This window comes from Clupea harengus, chromosome 22 (genome assembly GCF_900700415.2).
Source record: "Clupea harengus chromosome 22, Ch_v2.0.2, whole genome shotgun sequence".
NCBI classification, from domain to species: domain Eukaryota; kingdom Metazoa; phylum Chordata; class Actinopteri; order Clupeiformes; family Clupeidae; genus Clupea; species Clupea harengus.
The window spans coordinates 10,348,832-10,367,574 of record NC_045173.1 but is presented as its reverse complement, the minus strand read 5'-3'; the positions used below and the strand labels follow the sequence as shown (position 1 = coordinate 10,367,574).

Sequence of the window (18,743 nt, the reverse complement as noted above, 5' to 3'; positions counted from 1 at the left end):
TTAAATGAGAGCCTTCCTCTCAGGAAGTCACATGGTGTGCCCCCAGCTCTCAGCTCTGCAGTGGCCCACTGCATCTCAGCTTTGTCAGCTCTATTATCTCACAGCGTGCGTCTGGTCTGTGCGTATGAATTAATAGACCTAAATAGCTTACGAGAAGGGGCCATTGCTGTTCTCTAATTTTAGCCCCCCCCCCCGCACAACCTATGCACACACACACACAATCATTCATTATTTCCTGTGTGACTCATCACATTAGTGATGATGTCATACTGCAGCCTCTGGAAAAGTACCACTATAGCTCAGGCCCCTTCTATCATTGGGACCCTGATTTATTTTAGAGACTCTGTGATGCAATTACCCTGAGTAGGATGTGTGTATGTGTGTGTGTGTGTGTGTGTAGGAGACTGCTCCAATCTATTGGACACTCAGCAATCATTTACTCTATCAGAAATGGCAGCATGATGGGGCTAGACCATTCATCTCACCTCAACACCTATCAGAAACTCTGCTACTGCTGTGTGTGTGTGTGTGTGTGTGTGTGTGTGTGTGTGTGTGTGTGTGTGTGTGTGTGTGTGTGTGTGTGTGTGCGTGTGCGTGTATTGTGTTTGTACATTGTATGTTTTTGCATTATTTTAGCTTTGTAACATTTCATAGGGAACATATGCAGTATCTCATGTTTTGACTTTGACTTGTGGGATATTTTGATGCTTAGCAGTAGATCTTTGTCTTCCTCTTGCCTTTTCTCTTCTTAGAAGATAGGGGATGGGAGCGCACAGTGTCTAGCATGGGTTAATGGTGACCAAATTAGAGAGATACAGATGCTCTTATTCCACATTACAGTTGGGAGCAATACAGGAAGACCGTCTCTTCAGATGGTGTCCTTCCTCTGTTTTTGTTTTTGGTCTGTGTTCTGATTTCTTCTCTCTTTCTATCTCTCCCTCACGTCACTGTTATCGCCTCCATTTGCCTTCTTCTTCTTCTTCTTCTTCATTCTGTTTGATCCCCTTCTCTCTCCCTCTCCCCATCCACTCTCCTTCTCCTGGTCGTCCTTACCTCCCCCCCACCCGCCCTATCTCCTCCTCGTTTCTCCTTCAGCACGCGTGAGAGCCTGGCCTCCAACACCTCAAGCATAGTGGAGAGTAACCGGCGGCAGAACCCGGCCCTGAGCCCTGGCCACATGGGCACCACCAGCATCGGGCCTCCCTTCGGGTTCCGCAGCATCCCTGAGCCGCCCACCACCCAGCCCGAGAAACTGCAGAAGTCCCCCAACTGCCTGGCCTCCATAACCAGTGTCTGACAGCGACCTCCTCGGAGAGCGAGAGAGCAGAGGAGAGGATTGAGAGGAGAAGGGGGAAGGCATACGGGCTGGTGGGGGTGAGGGGCGGTATGACGGACATTGGTATGGAGAGACAGGGGTGTACGAACACCCAGCGGTAACACTCCAACTACACTTGGGACTGTTAAACCCACAGGCATGGCTTCCACTGACTGTTCCCACAGTACACTGCAAAAAAAAAATAACAAAAAAGAAAACAAAAAATACAAATTATGGAAAAAAAAATAACAAAAAGAGGGGGAAAGAAAATCACATTTTAGAAATTACCTTAGGTTAACAAACTATCAATCAGGAAATTCTCCAGTCTGTATTACCTATTGTGGAATTTTTCTTCTCTTACTCCAAGATTGTTCTTTCTTGACATAAGTTGACAACGCTTGTGAAGGAGAAGGTTGGCAGTCAATAATCTTACACGTTGTTATTCTGAAAGTATCACAATGGTCTTTCTCCAACATGGAAGAGAAATCATTTTGCTGGTAGAGTCCGCTCGTGCTGGTGTAAGGATTGAATGTTGATGTGTTCCATTGAAAGTGTTAAGGCAATCTGGCTATGGGATTATGACTCAAGGTTTACAAAAGTCAGAGAACCAAGGTAATATATATATATTCTTTCTCATTTGACCAACTTAAAAAAAGACATTATTCACAGAGCTGTTGAATTGCACATCAGAATATAAATGCATTCCTTCATAACAATGTTATCTCTCTATTGCTAAAAATAAATATTGGATTCATTTTCACATCTTTACAAGAAAAAAGAATAGATTAAACTAGTAGAAAACACAATCATGTTAAACTCATTTGACTTTACTTAAGGGAAAGCTGTGTATTTTTTGTTGAATTCCAAACTACTAAACACCTATAGTGCACAAAAGTGCTTTGTATGTGACATTTACTGACAGAATTTACCAGTTTTACCATTAGATTTATATCCAACATTTAATCTCAGGTCATGAATAGTTAAAAAGATCAAACACATGAACAAAACAAACCAACCTGGCATCTTGGTGGCTGTTTGCAGTGATTCAGTCCCATGAACCCAGGGTTTGGTGGACGTCACTGTCGGTTTGGAAACATGCTTGTCCAGTTGTGTTAGCTCCCGTGTCTCGGGTCTTCTTGTTTTGCCATCTCAGAGAAAGAGAGAAAGCACGTTTGTCTTACGGCAGGTGGATCGTGATGGCGTATATTTCTTTTTTTATTTTTGGGTGTGCGCAAGCACTGTTTGTTGAAAGTCGTAACAATCTCCCCAAGGGGGTTTATTCGATGCTCTTCAGGAGGACCGGACCCCTATTGCTGCTGTGCTGTTATTATTATTATTATTATTATTATTATTATTATTATTATTATTGCTAGGCCAGTTCAATCCAATCAAATGAGCTGGCATTTAAAAATAGTATTTGCACGGGAATCTGGTGATATGGCACATCTTTCTCCTTCCCTTTCTCCTTTCCAACTCTGATTAACATCCTTCAGTTACACATTGTAGTTCAGTTATGCATAGGCAGGCTTGTGAGAAGGTTGGATTTCATGCTGTGTTCTGAAGAATATGTATGCACATGAAAGAAAGATATGGACTGCTTTGATCAAACAAAAGGGGCATGGTTTAGCCTTTCCACATCAGATCCATTGTTTTCACCTACAAGCTCATTATTCACTTGGCCAGGTAGGGAGGAAGTACGAGAGGCGGATTCATTCAGAAAACCTCGTTGCAGTCCCCAGACCATCTCAGTTGGTTGGTTTGTTTTAGCAAAGAGAGATACATTTAGGTCAGGTCAAAGATGGCAGCACTCCCTGGCCCCCTGGCTTAACCCTTGACCCCTGGTTGGGGGGGTTAAACTGCAGTGGAAAGCTGTCTTTGGTGTGCCATGTCTCTGTCAAGGCACAGATATTACAAGATCAGTCATATTGGATGTCATACAGTCCTCATTATTACCTCAAAACATTTCCCTTCAAGTGAAGATAAGCCGCCTTATCCTCTCCATCTTGGCAGTGACCAATCGGGAAAGGGAAAGTCATTGTGAGTTCCATGTGCTGGGCGTGGGGAGGACCTAGTGGATTGGAAATGACAGGAAGACAGCAGGCTCATTCAGCATCTCCTGGTGCTACCCTGTGGCTTCCCACTGTGTTGGCCTAGGGTTGCTTTCATCAGTGGTCAAGTGGCATCGGGCTATGAGGAAACTGGAGAAACTGTCTCTGTGCGGGCTTTTATAGGATTTTCATTTGGAGAAAAAAAAGATGGAAAAAAAAAAACTCAACCGCTTTTCTGCTCACTGTCTCTTGATCTGTCACATGCATACACACACTCTCTCTCACACACACACACACACAAACACACACACACACACACACACACACACACACACACACACACACACAATAACACACACACGCAGACATACATACATAGACATGACTACCACACAGATGTGCAGACACATATACATCTACATATACACACACACATACCTAGCTACCTCCACCATCTGTGTAACGGTGAGATCAAGGCGTGTACAGATTTGGGTTCTTTGCCTGTGGAACATGGCGATATCAGCCTCTACTTTGTGAATGTTGACATGGAGCGGTGGACATTGTAACTAAGAGAACTTTTATCCTAAAGAGTCAGTATTAAGTGCTGTAGTACACTCATTTTTCTCTGTTGAAACAGGAGTGTCTTTTTGCTTCCTTGTAAGTTATGTACAATCTCATCAGGCCATGCATTTTCAAAACCAGGGTTTCCATTTGATTTGGCGATTTATTTTATTTTATTATTATTATTATTTTTTTTTTTGCCTTTTTATTGTCTTTGGTTGGCTTTGTGTTTCCTGCAGCCTGTTGCATGATGGTTCATTTGACTGGATCATGGGTTGTCAGTAGGGGGGGGATTTGTTTGAAAACTCCACTGTCTCACAATGCATCTTGACGGAGGCTAATACTGAACCAGAAAGTCCGAAAATGAGGCTTGTTCAGTATTCTTTAGCACTTTTAGAATCTCAAAATGGCCCATGTCATTATAGGTGGAACATCATGTACATTTACACTTATGTGATTATATGATTGTGCTCATTTCTGAAAATCCTGGATTGAATGCCAATCCCAGTCTCAATTTTTTATCCTAATCTTAATTTTCTATCTGTCAGGAGATCCAGACAAAGAAATAAATAAAAGTGTGACTCAAACAATATTTGTTGCACCCTTAGTCATACATTCATTTGCATACCAAGTAAACATTTCACCTTTTTTGTTTTAATTGAGATGCTTTTTCACTCAATTTGGCCCTCTGTATCCCTATCATTGCTGTATTACTTCAGTTTCTTTTACTGTTTAAAATGGCTGCCACAATTACCTGAACTTGACTTCTAGGTCTCAGTCTACCAATGCACAGCCCTGGATTGGATACATGAAAAACACCCGACATGCTGTCGCCACGCTGAGATATGTTGGTTATTGACAAAATAGGAAACCTGCCTATCCTAAACAACTTTCTCTGCTCCACGGCCCGTACAAGCTGACTCTGAAAACACACACACACACACACACACACACACACACACACACAGAGACACGCACACACACACTACATGTCAGGAGACTCCGTCCAAGGATGCATTTCCAAATTCCCGTCGCATTTTGTGGAGTTGCTTTATGAGAATTGATTCCTTTAGGCAATGTAATCAGTTCCTAATTTTATGATTATTATTATTATTATTACTATTATTTATTGATTGATTTCATTTTTAGGTTTTGGACGTCTAAAGGGAGTATTGCAGCCAAGACTGCCTTGTATAAACATGTTTGCACTGAAATGCCTGGTCTGGTTGCTGTAAAGTCCATCCAAGAAGGATGCCTTGTTTATACTGTAAAATATTTCATATGAAATAAAATGACAAGTCCATGAAATGTCTTCCCTTAACATTATGGATTTTAGAACAGCATCAGACGACATTGTTTCTAAATGGTGACAGTGTACAGTACCATGCTGTAAATGAGGTTGATCTGTCATGCTTAATACAATAACTTCAAAAAGAAAAGTGAAGGATATGGGGAATCTTTTGTAATGTCTATAATATTTGAGAAAAAGTCCCTATTTGTGTAGTAATGGTGTTTAACTGTTGTTGTAGTGTATGTGATATACCCGGTCGGGAGATTGTGTTACTTTTTAAGACAATAAAATAACATGTTTGGTTATATGTTTTAAAATATTGTGGCTGATTTGTAAACATACAAGCACAATATTGATAATGGCACTTGGTTTTACCAGAACATGCACATATAGAATCACTGTGGTAGAAAACCCTTGTGTTAATTTATGTAGTTTATGCATATTTATGCATGTTCCATGCGTATTTACTGCTGTTCAAAAACATGTCTAAAAGGGGTCCAAAACGAATCAGCATTTTGACCATCTAGCACAGGTCTCCATTTTTTTCCAATGATGCTGAATCCTCAGGCCTTGTATCTCATCGCTTTGTGTGCTGCAAACAGCATGTTTTATGAATGTGAATCTCTCAACCAATGGCATTGCAGCACCACTATCTGGTGATTGGAGTAGTGTGCTGCGCACAGGAGTGGAGAGGTGGTGATGTCAGAGCACCATGTGACACACTTACAAGATGAGGAGGAGGCAGGTATGGCGCATGGGTGAGCGAGCAACACAAGGAGCACCAGCACCACCTAGTGGATGACATAGGATATTGTATTGTTGAGCCAGATTCTGTCCTACAGGGTGTGCAGCAAGCACCCAGTTTTCTCTGATCCTGTGCAGTGAAAAGACAACATGAACATTCACTGATGGCAAGAGAGGTCAGCCCACAAGTTTCCCCTCAGAATATTTGTCTATTACCTTTCAAAAGAGGTGTAAATATTACATTTGAACATCAACCCATATGGATCCACCTATAAGGCACATTTTGAAATGTATATTCCAGTGTTCTGGTCCATTTGTATTAATTGTTGTGATAAAACAAGATATGGTGTTTGCATTGTTGAAAATAATAATGCAATCTGTATTTGCAGTAGGTTTCAAAGATGCAATCTATGAGTCAGGCCTCATAAGTGGGAGTCTGATGTAATTACTATATGGTAGAGATGTGTTATTTGAAATGTCAATGTTAACATTCATTCATTTATCCACAGAGATTTGTATCAACATTCCAAAATTCTATGAATGTATTCCAAATTTTAGGTTTGAAATACCCCTTGTATAAAAAAATATGATGATAACTATGCCTCGTAATACTAGCCTAATTACCTGATACTGCTGTACAAATAAGCGCTACAAAATGTCTTCTTTCTTCCTCCTCCAGTCCTTCCACCAGTCCACCCTGTAATAACTGACAAGTGTCCATGGTGTTAACAGGTGACTCCTGCAGTGTCACTTCAACTCTTGTTGGGCTACGTTATCACTTGGGATATGCCATATCAAAAACCCTTTAGCACATGAACATAATCAGAATACGATACGTTTTCATTTCTTGCAACTAAAGAACCATGAGCTGTTTCATGCTCCATTCAATCTCAGTTTTTATTTTTTTTTAGGAAGTCTTCTTTGCTGAAGAGAAAAAAGGCTGAATACTTGGCTGAGAAAAAATCTAGTTTGGAATAATATGAATACAACAAATGTATTTGTGTTGCACATTTCATGAAGAGAGGTAATTCAGTGTGACTCGGGCTTAACATTACTGCTAAGCAGATAAGCAGATGATTACATTGTCCAATAGGAAAACTGCCAGGCAATTTAAGTCTGAACTGCTGAAATGTAGGTGTATGAAAACAATAATTTCAATCTTAGGTATAAAAGTGCCTAGTGTGGGAAACATCCTAATATGGGGGTATATCATCCAGATGTTTTATCTATCTCTTTGAACAAAATATAAATTCTGCTTCACTATGTCTGGTTTTACCTAGATGCTTGTGCTTGTTGATCTGTGGGATCACTATGTTTCATGTTAGAAGTTCATTTGGGATCGAGGCCAAGTAGTGACCTATTAACTGGCAGCAGTATCTGAAGATCAGTGCTGAACTTGACTGGGAGCCAATAGGAAGGGTTTGGTTCCCAGCAGTATCTGAAGATCAGTGCTGAACATGAATGGGAGCCAATAGGAAGGGTTCGGTTCCCAGCAGTATCTGAAGATCAGTGCTGAACTTGACGGGGGGCCAATGGGAAGGGTTCAGTTCCCAGGTCTCATTGTCCATGAGCTGCAGATGTTTGGTCCTTTAGAAAGACAGGATGGAGGAAATAATGTTGGAGTACACTGTTAAAATTGAGGCACTGTCTCAATTTAAAATCTTTGAAATCTTTTAAAACAGTTTGTGTTGATTTTCCTTAAATTGCATCAACTTGCTTAACTTTCTAGGTAAGTCTAACTGACTACTACTCACCGCATGAGTTAAGTTAACCAAGTAATGACAACTACAGCTACTACACATATTTAACCGTTGTATTATGTTGATCTAGCTTTAACAATATTTCTTTAGTAAGCCACAGATCAATGCAAGCTTTTGTATTTGTATTTGGTGATAGCTTAGTCATCTCAATGCAAAGGCTACTGGGAGGTGAAAGGTGGAGGGGCTAAAGATGGAGCATTGTATGACTAGCCAATGAAGTTTTGGTTCATATGGGTCACATGAATGGAACAGCCCATGTTTTGGAAGCTCCATTATCAATTCAGGTATATCAATCTGATCTGTTAATCAGATTATTAAACTCTAATCTGGGGCTGAGCCTGAGGCTTTACTCTTATGAGCAGTCTCCTCTCACAAGTCAAGCTCTTTCATATGCGCTTGATATGCACACATCATGAATAGGTAATACATCTAAACCTATATCTAGCACACACCTCCCTATAACGGTTGCAGGTATAATTACTTTAAGAGCACTCAACTCTTGAGTGCATGAAAACCAACAGAAATTATCAAATGAAAAATAATAATACTGAGGTCAAAGTTGCACCAGAAATTTACCACAACATGCCATTAAATTGAATGATTAGGTTGTCTAAACGGGGAAAAATGCGTCCTTAAAACTTAAATCAAAAGTGTAGATTCTAGAAGGAATATTGAATTGAACTTACTCTGGCAACAATTTCATTTTAAGATCGATTGGATCTGAGAACTACAAGTTGTATAAAATGTGGGGAACTAGTAGTGTTATGAAGTAAATAAAATCCAATTTCTTGAAGAAGATATACTTTACAGCGCATGTTGCCACTGTCTACAGCCAGTTGTGCGTTGTTGTATCCTGAGATTGTATTTCTAGACTCTGTACAAATATGAATACAGTCAGAGTTACAGCCTTGCTATAGTATTTCACACGTTGTATTGGCAGAGTTCTGGCATCCATGAATGCTTAACAATGAAAGCGATGTTAGCATTTTTTAAGATTGTAGAAGTCATTGTAGGATTCTATCCTCTCTCTTTGGAAGGTTACTGATTGGTTATTGCAGCTCTAATCTAATTGAGATTTTAGAGACTTCATGAGTCACAGAAATATTCCTTCCTCAGAGCATTGACTGTTGTTAGATCTATCAGAATATAAGGACAACTTGCTGAAGTACTCCAAAAACCCTCCAGTCTTTTTTTCATCATTGCTGGCATATTAATGTCATGACAATACCCACCAGCACCCTGTCATGGATAAGATGATTCAGCCTCTGATGTGGCAGTGTTGAACCAATCCATACTTAAAACATACGTTACACAGTATGTCCCCAAAACTAAGACTCGTACAATAGACTGGATCACACTGGATGCATTGTGAAATTTAATGACATTTACACTCTGTACATCTCGATGCAGAGGAAACAAAGGGTGAAAAATATACAAATAAATACATATCACAGTGCAAATGTATGAAAATAATTTAACTCTTCAAATAACAAATATACATTGGTCTCAAACCAATATGCATATGTCATTTCAGAGTTCTGAAATCATGTGTAAAACATAAGTGTCATGTCTGCTTCCTTTAATCTTCATTGTAAAGCTATGGCGAATAGCAAATATATCTATATACAGTTTGCCTAAAAGTCTATTTTGTTTATGTTCTGACCACACCATATAAATAGCAATGATACATTTCTTGTTCCCCATCTTAAGGCACAGGTCCAGGTATTTCACTCAAAGGGACATAACACAAAAACATTAGTCCCTCTATTTAAACAGTGGTTGTCATATTGCCTAAACTAAGATAGCTGTTCCAGTAAGGGAGTTTGAATGAAGACACAGCAAGTACAGTCAGTTTGAACAAAGGTACATCACAGAGACAAACCAAAAGCTCCAGGGAAATGCAGCCCACAAATGACTGGCCATGATAACTTTCTATGATAGAGTCCGAAGAAGATGATCATTCCCTGCAGCAAAACAAAAAAAAGATTCCTCCTCCTCAACCAAATCTGTGCTTGTCTCTATTGGTAGTCATCCCTGAAATGGCAATGCAGCACAAGAAAACAATAGCTGTGGTACACCATATTTGAGACATCCTATCTCGGCTGCCTAAATGTGTTCTATAAAAGTACATTGCCAGTTATACGCATGACAAGACACCCATGCCAAGCTTTTTTAATGCAGTTGTGGTCAGTACTTACACCGTCTCATTCAAAATTGAATTGAATATTCACTTCAATTCATTCCACACTGAGCGAACGAGAACCCAAAGCAGTGCAGTGCAATACGCTCCTTGACAACTAACCAAACATGTACATTCATGCCTAAGCAGACACTTTGCCATGCGCCTGCTCTGTGTTCTGGCTCCTGTTTCTCCATCAGCTCTGGACACAAGAGTCAAATGAAATGACTGAAGACTATTGCAGCAAAAATAGGAACGTGTTAACTATTGAAAATTGTCACGATTTAACCTTTAATAAGGTAATTACTAGAAAAAGATCTTCTGCACATTAACATTTTTTTTAACACTGTAAGAACATTTATGTCATTCCATAACCCCTGCTGTCCATTGCCAAACCATCCTTACATCCCGACTGGCAACAACCCCTCTGTCATGAATCGCAGCTTCTATACGTCTATGTTTGCATGTTGCCATGCCAACCCGACTCCTGGCCTCTGTCCTGGATCAGAAGGGGTTCAGGCGCACGCCGGTCCCCAGTGGGGAGAAGGGGTTGACCTTGGCCCACATCAGTGCATCATTCAGAGAGATGGCAGACTTCCCGTCCTCCAGGAAGAACACTGGACCCTATATTAAAATATTTTGGACATACTGTGAGTTGCCATGACCCAGAATCCTAATTTACAAAATATACTACAGACCATAATACCTCATAGCCATGGCTTGTTTATGCATGGATGTCAGGTTTAGTTTTACGACCCCATGGGGACAATGCTTCAGTCCAGATGGGCACTTGTCATTTATGACCCATTGTTTCAGTTGCAGGATAGGTAGAATGCTTAGCAATTCAAGGACACTTCAGCCAGTGCACTGCTTTAATAAGACATATAAATGCAGGGCTAATGCATGCAAAACAGTGTGTTTATTAATGCACACATGCAGAGGGTTTATTAAAATAACTGTCTGTCTGTTCGATCAACTAGTGCAAGATGTTCCAGAATATATTTGGCCTAAGCCACTTACTTTTACGATTTCCTCAAATGATTTCACACTTTATCAGTGCAAGAATAGTAAGTGAAGGACTCCATATTGCACTATGCTGTTACCACTCAGTAATGTGCAGCTAGATAATCATCTGCGCCTAAGACATGCCTGAGAAACTGAGATGTAAAATAATAAGACCATATTGGCATTATATTTCTGTCGTCAAGCTACCATAGAAAGTTTACATCATAGAATGTTATGGCTGTCGTCATTCCTTATAAGACAACTGAGCTTCTGTAAAAAAAAAAAATAGTTTTCAGAAGGGATTCTGTTGCCATTTGGGTTGTGTAGGGTTATATCATCTTATCTAGTAATTACCTCGTCATTATACCTAGCTAAAACTGTAAAAAGGACAAGCTGACCTGTATCCTGACTCCAGTGAAGCAGGAGATCTGGACGTCGGAGTGACTGGGCAGGTTGGAGCCGGTCACATAGTCAGGGCCCTGCAGGCCCAGGTGGGGCTGCTCCGTGATCCTGCTGAGCAGCTGAGCGTACTCTTCTCTCTGGGCCTCGGACGGAGGACTGTAGGGTGCTTCCTCAGGTCCTCTGGGGATGAGTTTGGGTGTGAGAGGAAGTAGATGAAGAGAACGCAAGAGAGAGTAAAATAGATACACACAAACAACAAAAAAAATTATTACATATGTTAAATCATTTCAAGTCTCCCCAAAGGTATGTGTGTTTGTCTGTACTTCATCAAAATAACACTGTCAGCCTGATACTACAATGTGTTGGATCAGAATAGAATGGGACTAATACTAATTGTATCATTTGAATTACTCATAGCTACAGTGCATACATGTGAATGAGATTGTCACTGCTAATCACAGTTAATGCCTCACTTAGTGCAGATTAAGGATGCATCACTTATTTAGGGACCGCGTCATTGGGGATGCTGAAGACCATTGTTCAAGACCACCAAACAACATTGAGGGGCTCTCCTCAGGACAACACAAAAGTTCTGCATCATTTTGCTGAGAAACATGTTTGCGCATGTATGTGTCTGTCTATTTTGGTGGACAGATGATGAGAAATGTCTCGGGTTACTTACGTAACCTCGGTTCCTTAAGCAGGAACCAGATATAACAGTATGGTACATGACACTAGTCATGGGCCTAAATCGAAGCATTTATCCCTTCACGCCTGAAAGGCCGCAAGATTTGTCTGCGCTTACTCCTGAGCCCGCCCCCTCAGGAGTCTATAAATTCAATCACGCAGCACAAATCACCCTTGGATAGAAAAACTGAGCAAGAATATCAAACCAAGGTAACACTGTACACGCCAACTTTGTTATATCTGGTTCCTGCTTAAGGAACCGAGGTTACGTAAGTAACCGAGACGTTCCTTATCGCAGTTCACTGCGATATAACAGTATGGGACACTATACATTCCCGCGTGATAATACAGTGGCAGCCAATCACACACACCAGCTTTATTGAAGCCTTTGCCCCCCTAGAGGTTCATACGGCAGCTGGCGGTGAACATTTTAACAGGGCAACCTTTATCATAGGCGACCGGGATCCGTGATCCCGCGCCCGTAGGAAAACACCCTGGGATGTTTCATGTGCAACATAACATGTAGACACTAATGAACACACTTATCATATATATCGTTCTCAGGCCAGGGGATTCAGAGATCGCTCGCCTGCAGAGCGGCATGTAGAAAACTAGGTTCAGCCACATCTAACATATAGAATCTAATGAAAGTGTGGCGAGAACTCCAGCTTGCAGCTTTGCAAATATCTTCCACTGAGACACCCTTTAGTAAGGCCCAGGAAGACGAGACCCCCCGCGTAGAGTGCGCATGCAACTTCTCCGGGGGATCTAAAGACAAGCTCTTATTAGACAACACGATAGCCTCTACTATCCAACGGGAGAGGCTCGGTTTTGATAGAGGTCTGCCTTTTGCACGTGCACCAAAGCATACAAATAGCTGATCTGACTGTCTGAAAGCTCTAGTGCGCTCTACGTAACAGCGGAGAGCGCGCACTGGACAGAGCTTATTCAAACGTTCCTCCTCTGCTGACGCAAAAGGAGGAGGCGAGAAAACTGCTAATTCAATCACCTGATTGCGGAATGGGGTTACCACCACTTTAGGTGTGTAAGCAGCATTAGGTTGCATAACCACTCTGTCACCAGCGATCGAGAACTGAAGGCACGATGGGCTGACTGACAGGGCTTGCATGTCACCAACGCGCTTTGCTGACGTTAACACCGCCAGTAGCAGCGCAGTCTTTAAAGAGACAAACTTTATGTCCACCGTCTCCTGGGGCTCAAACGGAGGCCCTGTGAGAGCACGTAACACAACTAGCAGATCCCAAGAGGGTATGAGGTGTCTCTCTGGCACCCTGAGCCGTCTCACCCCCGCCATAAAGCGTGACGCTAGCGGGTGACTGCCAGGAGAACTGCCATTAATGCCTGCGTGGCAGGCTGAAATGGCAGCCAGGTACACTTTGAGAGTGGAAGCCGCCTTCCCCTCATCAAACAACTGCTGTAGGAATTCTAGAATAACGCCCAGCGCGCAGTTAATGGGGTCATGCTGACGCGCAGCGCACCATCGTTCAAAACTGTGCCACTTCAGCGTATACAGAGCCCGTGTCGACACAGCTCGGGCACTCTGTATTCTAGCCACCACCGCATCCGATAGGCCTGACGCTATGAGGTGCCAGGCCCTGAGACGCCACCGCTCCGGATGGGGGTGCCACACTGTCCTGTGCGCCTGCGTTAGGAGGTCTCTCCGCAGAGGCAGCTCCCAGGGCTGTTGCATTGACATATTGACTAGATCTGCCGCCCACGGCTGATTGGGCCAGTGGGGGGCTATCAATATCAATTCTCTGCCCTCGTCCGCTACCCTGCACAGCACTTGCTGGAGGAGTGGAATTGGGGGAAAAGCATATAGGCGTAGATCTGGCCACTGGTGGCCCAGCGCGTCTATGCCCAGTGGGGGGTTGTCGCCCCCTAGCGAGAACCAGAGCGGGCAGCAGGTATTCTGCCTGTTTGCGAACAGGTCCACCTGCGCCCTGAAAAAACGCACCCAGATCTGTTCTATCACTTGTGGGTGTAGACACCAATCTGCTGCTCGAGGGTCGCCCCTCGATAACAGGTCCGCACCGTAGTTGAGGTGACCTGGAATATGAACTGCCCTGAGGGAAAGGACGTGACTCGCTGCCCACAGGAGCAGGCGAGTCGCCCAATGGTGCAGTGACTGGGAGTGCACTCCTCCTTGACGGTTTATATACGCAAAGGCCGCAGTGTTGTCTGTCCTCATTAACACATGCTGACCACTCAGTCTGGGCAGAAAGTGTCGTAGAGCCAGGACTACTGTCCGTAGTTCTAACACATTTATATGAGACGTGGCCTCTGTCACAGACCAGAGACCGTTCACGCCTCTCCCCTCGCAGACCGCCCCCCACCCCTTGGTGGAGGCGTCTGTGGTCACTACTACGCGACGCGACACTATGCCCATAGTGCCCGACGCAGCGAGAAACCAGGGGGTTCTCCAGATTGCCAGGGCCTTCCTGCATCTGGAGGACACCATTACTCTGCGGTGCCTGTCTGTGACTGCGTTGAGCCTCAGAGACAGGTACCATATTTGGAACGGCCGCATACGCAACATCCCCAGTAGGAGTGCGATAGCGGCTGAAGCCATCATTCCCAACAGGCGTTGGCAGCACAGCGACGAGACTGACTGTCCCAGTCGGAACTGGCGCACGCATGTTTTGATGGCATTTATTCGTTCTCGAGACAGCCTGACCTCCATGGAAGTGGAGTCTAGAATCATGCCTAGGAAATGCGTAATTTGGCTTGGGCACAGAACGCTTTTTTCCCTGTTTATCACAAAGCCCAGTCGATACAGGTGCGCCACCACTAGATGGCCATCCTGCACCGCTGCGGCCTCTGAATTAGCAGCTATTAACCAATCGTCCAAATAATTGTATACGCGTAAGCCGCATAGACGTAATGGGGCGATGGCTGCTTCTACGCACTTTGTGAATACCCTCGGCGCCAGAGCTAAGCCGAACGGGAGTGCGTTGAATTGGTACGCTATTCCTCCGAATGCAAACCTCAGATATCTCCGATGTCTGTGGTGGATCGGAACGTGGAAATATGCGTCTTTTAAGTCTATCGTGATAAACCAATCGTTTGGCCTTATGAACTGCACAAGCCGGCGTGGGGTCAGCATTCTGAACCGTAGCGGCATGAGTGCTTTGTTTAACACACGTAGATCTAATATTGGCCGATAATTCCCGTCCTTTTTGGGGACCAGAAAGTAACAGCTGGCTGCTGCTGTGCTGCAGGCTGGGCTGTAGGGCGGAAGAGGTGTCTCTGCCAGCCTCGCCTTTGCTGGAGGAGCTGGCGAGCGGAACCCGCTTCGCTTTTGGCCCTGTGTGGGCGTGGTGTGTCCCGAAGAGGACGTCTCACCCGGGCCGCTAGAGCGAGGCATCCAAGCCTGGAACACCTCCCTGCTCTTTTGTTGCTCCTCAAACCTGGCAGCCATTGTGTCAACGGCCTCACCGAAGACGCCCTGGACAGAGACCGGGGCATCGAGGAGCGGAGCTTTCTCCCTGTCAGAGAGCTTTGCTAGTGACAGCCACAGGGACCTCTGGGTAGCCACCGCGGTACCCATCACCCTCCCCAGTGCCTGTGAGGTGCACCGGGTCAGTCGGAGCGAAAGATCCGTCGCGCGACGGAGCTCCGCCACCGACGTGTGATCCTCCCCCAGCGACAAGGCTAGCTCAGTCAGGAGCTTCGCCTGGTAGCGCTGTAGCAGCGCCGCCGTATTGGTCGTGCAGGCAGCCTGCCCTGCAGCCAAGTAGGCCTTTTCCGCCAGCTGAGCCTGGTGCCTGGCCACCCGCGTAGGCAGGAGAGGCTTCTGGCCGAGGCGCATCGTGGGGGATGCGGGCGAGAGGTAGCCCGCTACTGCATCCTCCACCTTAGGGAAGGAGAGGTAGCCGCTCTCACTAGCTCTGTGGAGTTGCATGTATGGCGCGAACCCCGGCACCGGGGCACGGCCCGAGTAGGGGGTCGCCCATGTCACCTGCAGTTCCTCGTGCACCTCATCGAAGAAGGGGATGGAACTAGGTACTGGTGCGGCGGGGCCAGCATAAAACTCCCCATCCAGCAGCGAGGACCGCACACTGGGAGGGGAGGGAGAGGGAGCCCGAGGCAGCTGGCTGCTCTCAGCGCAACCTCGTGGAGTTGCTGGCCCAGAATCCGTGACGTAGTAGGGGTTGTATCCACCAGCGGCTTAACGTCTTGGCTTGTCTGCATTGCCTCTGCGATTGAGCTGTGCTCATCGGAGTAGTCCAGCAGACTATCATCATCTGGTCCTAAGTCCAGCTCCAGTTCGGGCAGGACTTCGACCAGTGGTAGCTCCACCGCCTCGCAGCCCGCGGCCCTAGGGCTAGCAAGTGGCGGCGACGGGGAGAGGGTAAAGGGTGGAGCTGCGGCTGCTAAGCGGCTGCTCACACTCACAGTGCCCACGGCTGGAGGCGCACTCGGTCCTACAGGGGCGTAAGCCCCGGATGGAGCCAGTGCAGCCCCCTCTGCGTCCTTGCGCTCCCATAGCGCAAGGCGCCTGGTAGCCTTGGCTAGCGTCAGGCTAGCACAGATGACACAGACAGGGTCGGCGCCTGAGAGCGCCACCTCTGCGTGGGTCCTGCCAAGGCAGGTCACGCACCGACGATGGCGGTCACCCTTGACACGGGTGTGCCCGCAGTCGGGGTAGTGTCTGGACATCTTTATTCTGAAAGTAGAAGAAAGTATTAATACACAAGCACACTATTAGCAACGAACACGTTGTTAGCAAGCTAGCAGGCTAGTCAGAAACTTAGCCAGCTAGGCAGCTAGGATAGCGGCTACTACTTCCAAAATTAAGTTGAGTCAACGAATTTTGCAGCGCCCTGAGCTAGTGAGGGTTAAAGAACCCGAATAACTCACCAACCCGTAGAGAGCAAAAAGCACACAAAACTCTTTGACTTGGTAGCGTAGAGGATGTACTCGGAGCTGGCACTTCATCTTGCGAAGTTTTTTAAAGAGGGTGATTTGTGCTGAGTGATTGAATTTATAGACTCCTGAGGGGGCGGGCTCAGGAGTAAGCGCAGACAAATCTCGCGACCTTTCAGGCGTGAATGGATAAATGCTTCGATTTAGGCCCATGACTAGTGTCATGTACTATACTGTTATATCGCAGTGAACTGCGATAAGGAACATGTTGTTTATAGAACCCCCCCCCCCCCAGCCAACGTTATCTCATCCTGGACAGAGGCACCCCTGCAGGCTATATGCGTCTGTGTTTGAACATCCTGCGGGGGTAGCAACACATTGTAGTGGCCCCTGGGGTTCTTTGTGTGAAAGTGTAGTGACAGCAGATAGGTGTTGGATATATGTGATATGAGTGCAGCTTTGGCAATGAATCAATCACAAAGTTAAGAAATATTAACAAACTGCAAGGTTTTAGGATCCCGCTGTGTGATTCTGCCTCTCTATCTCTCATGTTAATGAAAGACTCATTCAGAGAGCTGAGTTTGTGTCATACCTCTGCGTAAGACAAGTCAAGCCGTAGCTGCCGTAAAGGTTATTAGCGGTTCTTGTTTTCCTCTGCTCCTCTTTTCATCTTTACCCCTTTTTTGTATTAGTGTGTAAATACATATACTTGTATGCAATGTTGGTGATGGCTCTTACTTGTGAGTGTGTGTGTGTGTGTGTGTGTGTGTGTGTGTGTGTGTGTGTGTGTGTGTGTGTGCGCATGTGTTTGTTGTGTTATACCCACTTGACTACACTTTGCGTGCAGGCCCTCCAAGCCTCTAGTTCCACCGAGAGCTGTTCTATCTGTAAAGGAACAGCCACTTCTCTCCTCTTCAGCAACTGACTGAGAGAGAGAGAGAGAGAGAAAGAGAGAAAGAGAGAAAAAAGGGGAGGAGGATAGCAGGGGGGATATGAAATGGTAGATCAAGAAAAGTATATACTCACTCGTCCTCAATAACAAATGACAAATACTGTAGGTATACAGTGTATATTTTTGTAGGTATACAGTATGCGTACAGTGTATATTATTGTGGGTATTCAGTATATGTACAGTGTATTATTGTTATTAGTTGGTGTTGGGAGCATTATTCCTGACTATCTTACCTTGTATACTCATAAAGTGCAGACACAATGCTGACGTATTGTCTTGAGATGGCCAGTAGTGCACCAATGTAGCCACTGAGGATGAGCAGCTCATTGCGATTTCTGAAATAAAAAAAATTAAAAAATCAATTCACACTCCCACCCATTCTCACTTAAGAAGAGACTTCGATGCCTTTTTCTTCAGGCTCAGTCGCTCACTTACTCACTACACTTGGGGAGGACAAGTCGGTCTGTCCGGATGTAGCCCAGCAGGTCAAGGACAGGATAGAGGGAGTCCACGGTCCAACTCGAACCAGTCAACTGTTCTGTGGGTAAAGATAGATGATTAGATTTAGAGTTTCTCCCCCAGTCTAGAATCATTTACTGGTAGGTTATAGTTTGGTTAACAGTTAACTTTGTGGATTATTATTCTAATATAGAAATGGAAATGTTGGAAATCTTCCACACTTATGAAAACAAATTACATACCTTTCACAAAGGCAATTCCAATGGGTAAGGCCTTCTCTGGCTCTGGGCTCAACAAATGATACTTAACGGCATTGAAGACGTCCCCATCACTCTCAGCAGATTCTGCCAAGTCCTTGCACTCCTCCAGAGTGGGCAGACCGCACTAGACAACATTTAAAATGCCATTACAACCTCCAAACTGGCATTTGATCATCTCTGCGTTAAACCA

The 18,743-nt window shown here is 44.7% G+C and overlaps 2 protein-coding genes across 6 annotated transcripts in view; one reads left to right on the top strand and one right to left on the bottom strand.

Annotated features, from left to right (window-relative positions):
• stox2a (storkhead box 2a) overlaps nucleotides 1-3,573 on the top strand; it is a 67,712-nt gene extending 64,139 nt beyond the window's left edge. For both annotated transcript variants that reach the window (XM_031559555.2, XM_031559556.2), the window contains exon 4: nucleotides 1,096-3,573. In XM_031559555.2, the coding sequence (XP_031415415.1) occupies nucleotides 1,096-1,297 (202 nt within the window). In that variant the 3' untranslated portion in view covers nucleotides 1,298-3,573. The remainder of the gene's footprint in view (nucleotides 1-1,095) is intronic.
• A 5,508-nt stretch (nucleotides 3,574-9,081) lies between these two features.
• wdr17 (WD repeat domain 17) overlaps nucleotides 9,082-18,743 on the bottom strand; it is a 28,442-nt gene continuing 18,780 nt past the window's right edge. For all 4 annotated transcript variants that reach the window (XM_031559550.2, XM_031559548.2, XM_031559552.2 and 1 more), the window contains 6 exons: nucleotides 18,536-18,677; nucleotides 18,270-18,372; nucleotides 18,068-18,169; nucleotides 17,709-17,807; nucleotides 11,302-11,485; nucleotides 9,082-10,522 (listed from right to left, as the gene is read on the bottom strand). In XM_031559550.2, the coding sequence (XP_031415410.1) occupies nucleotides 10,403-10,522; nucleotides 11,302-11,485; nucleotides 17,709-17,807; nucleotides 18,068-18,169; nucleotides 18,270-18,372; nucleotides 18,536-18,677 (750 nt within the window). In that variant the 3' untranslated portion in view covers nucleotides 9,082-10,402. The remainder of the gene's footprint in view (nucleotides 10,523-11,301; nucleotides 11,486-17,708; nucleotides 17,808-18,067; nucleotides 18,170-18,269; nucleotides 18,373-18,535; nucleotides 18,678-18,743) is intronic.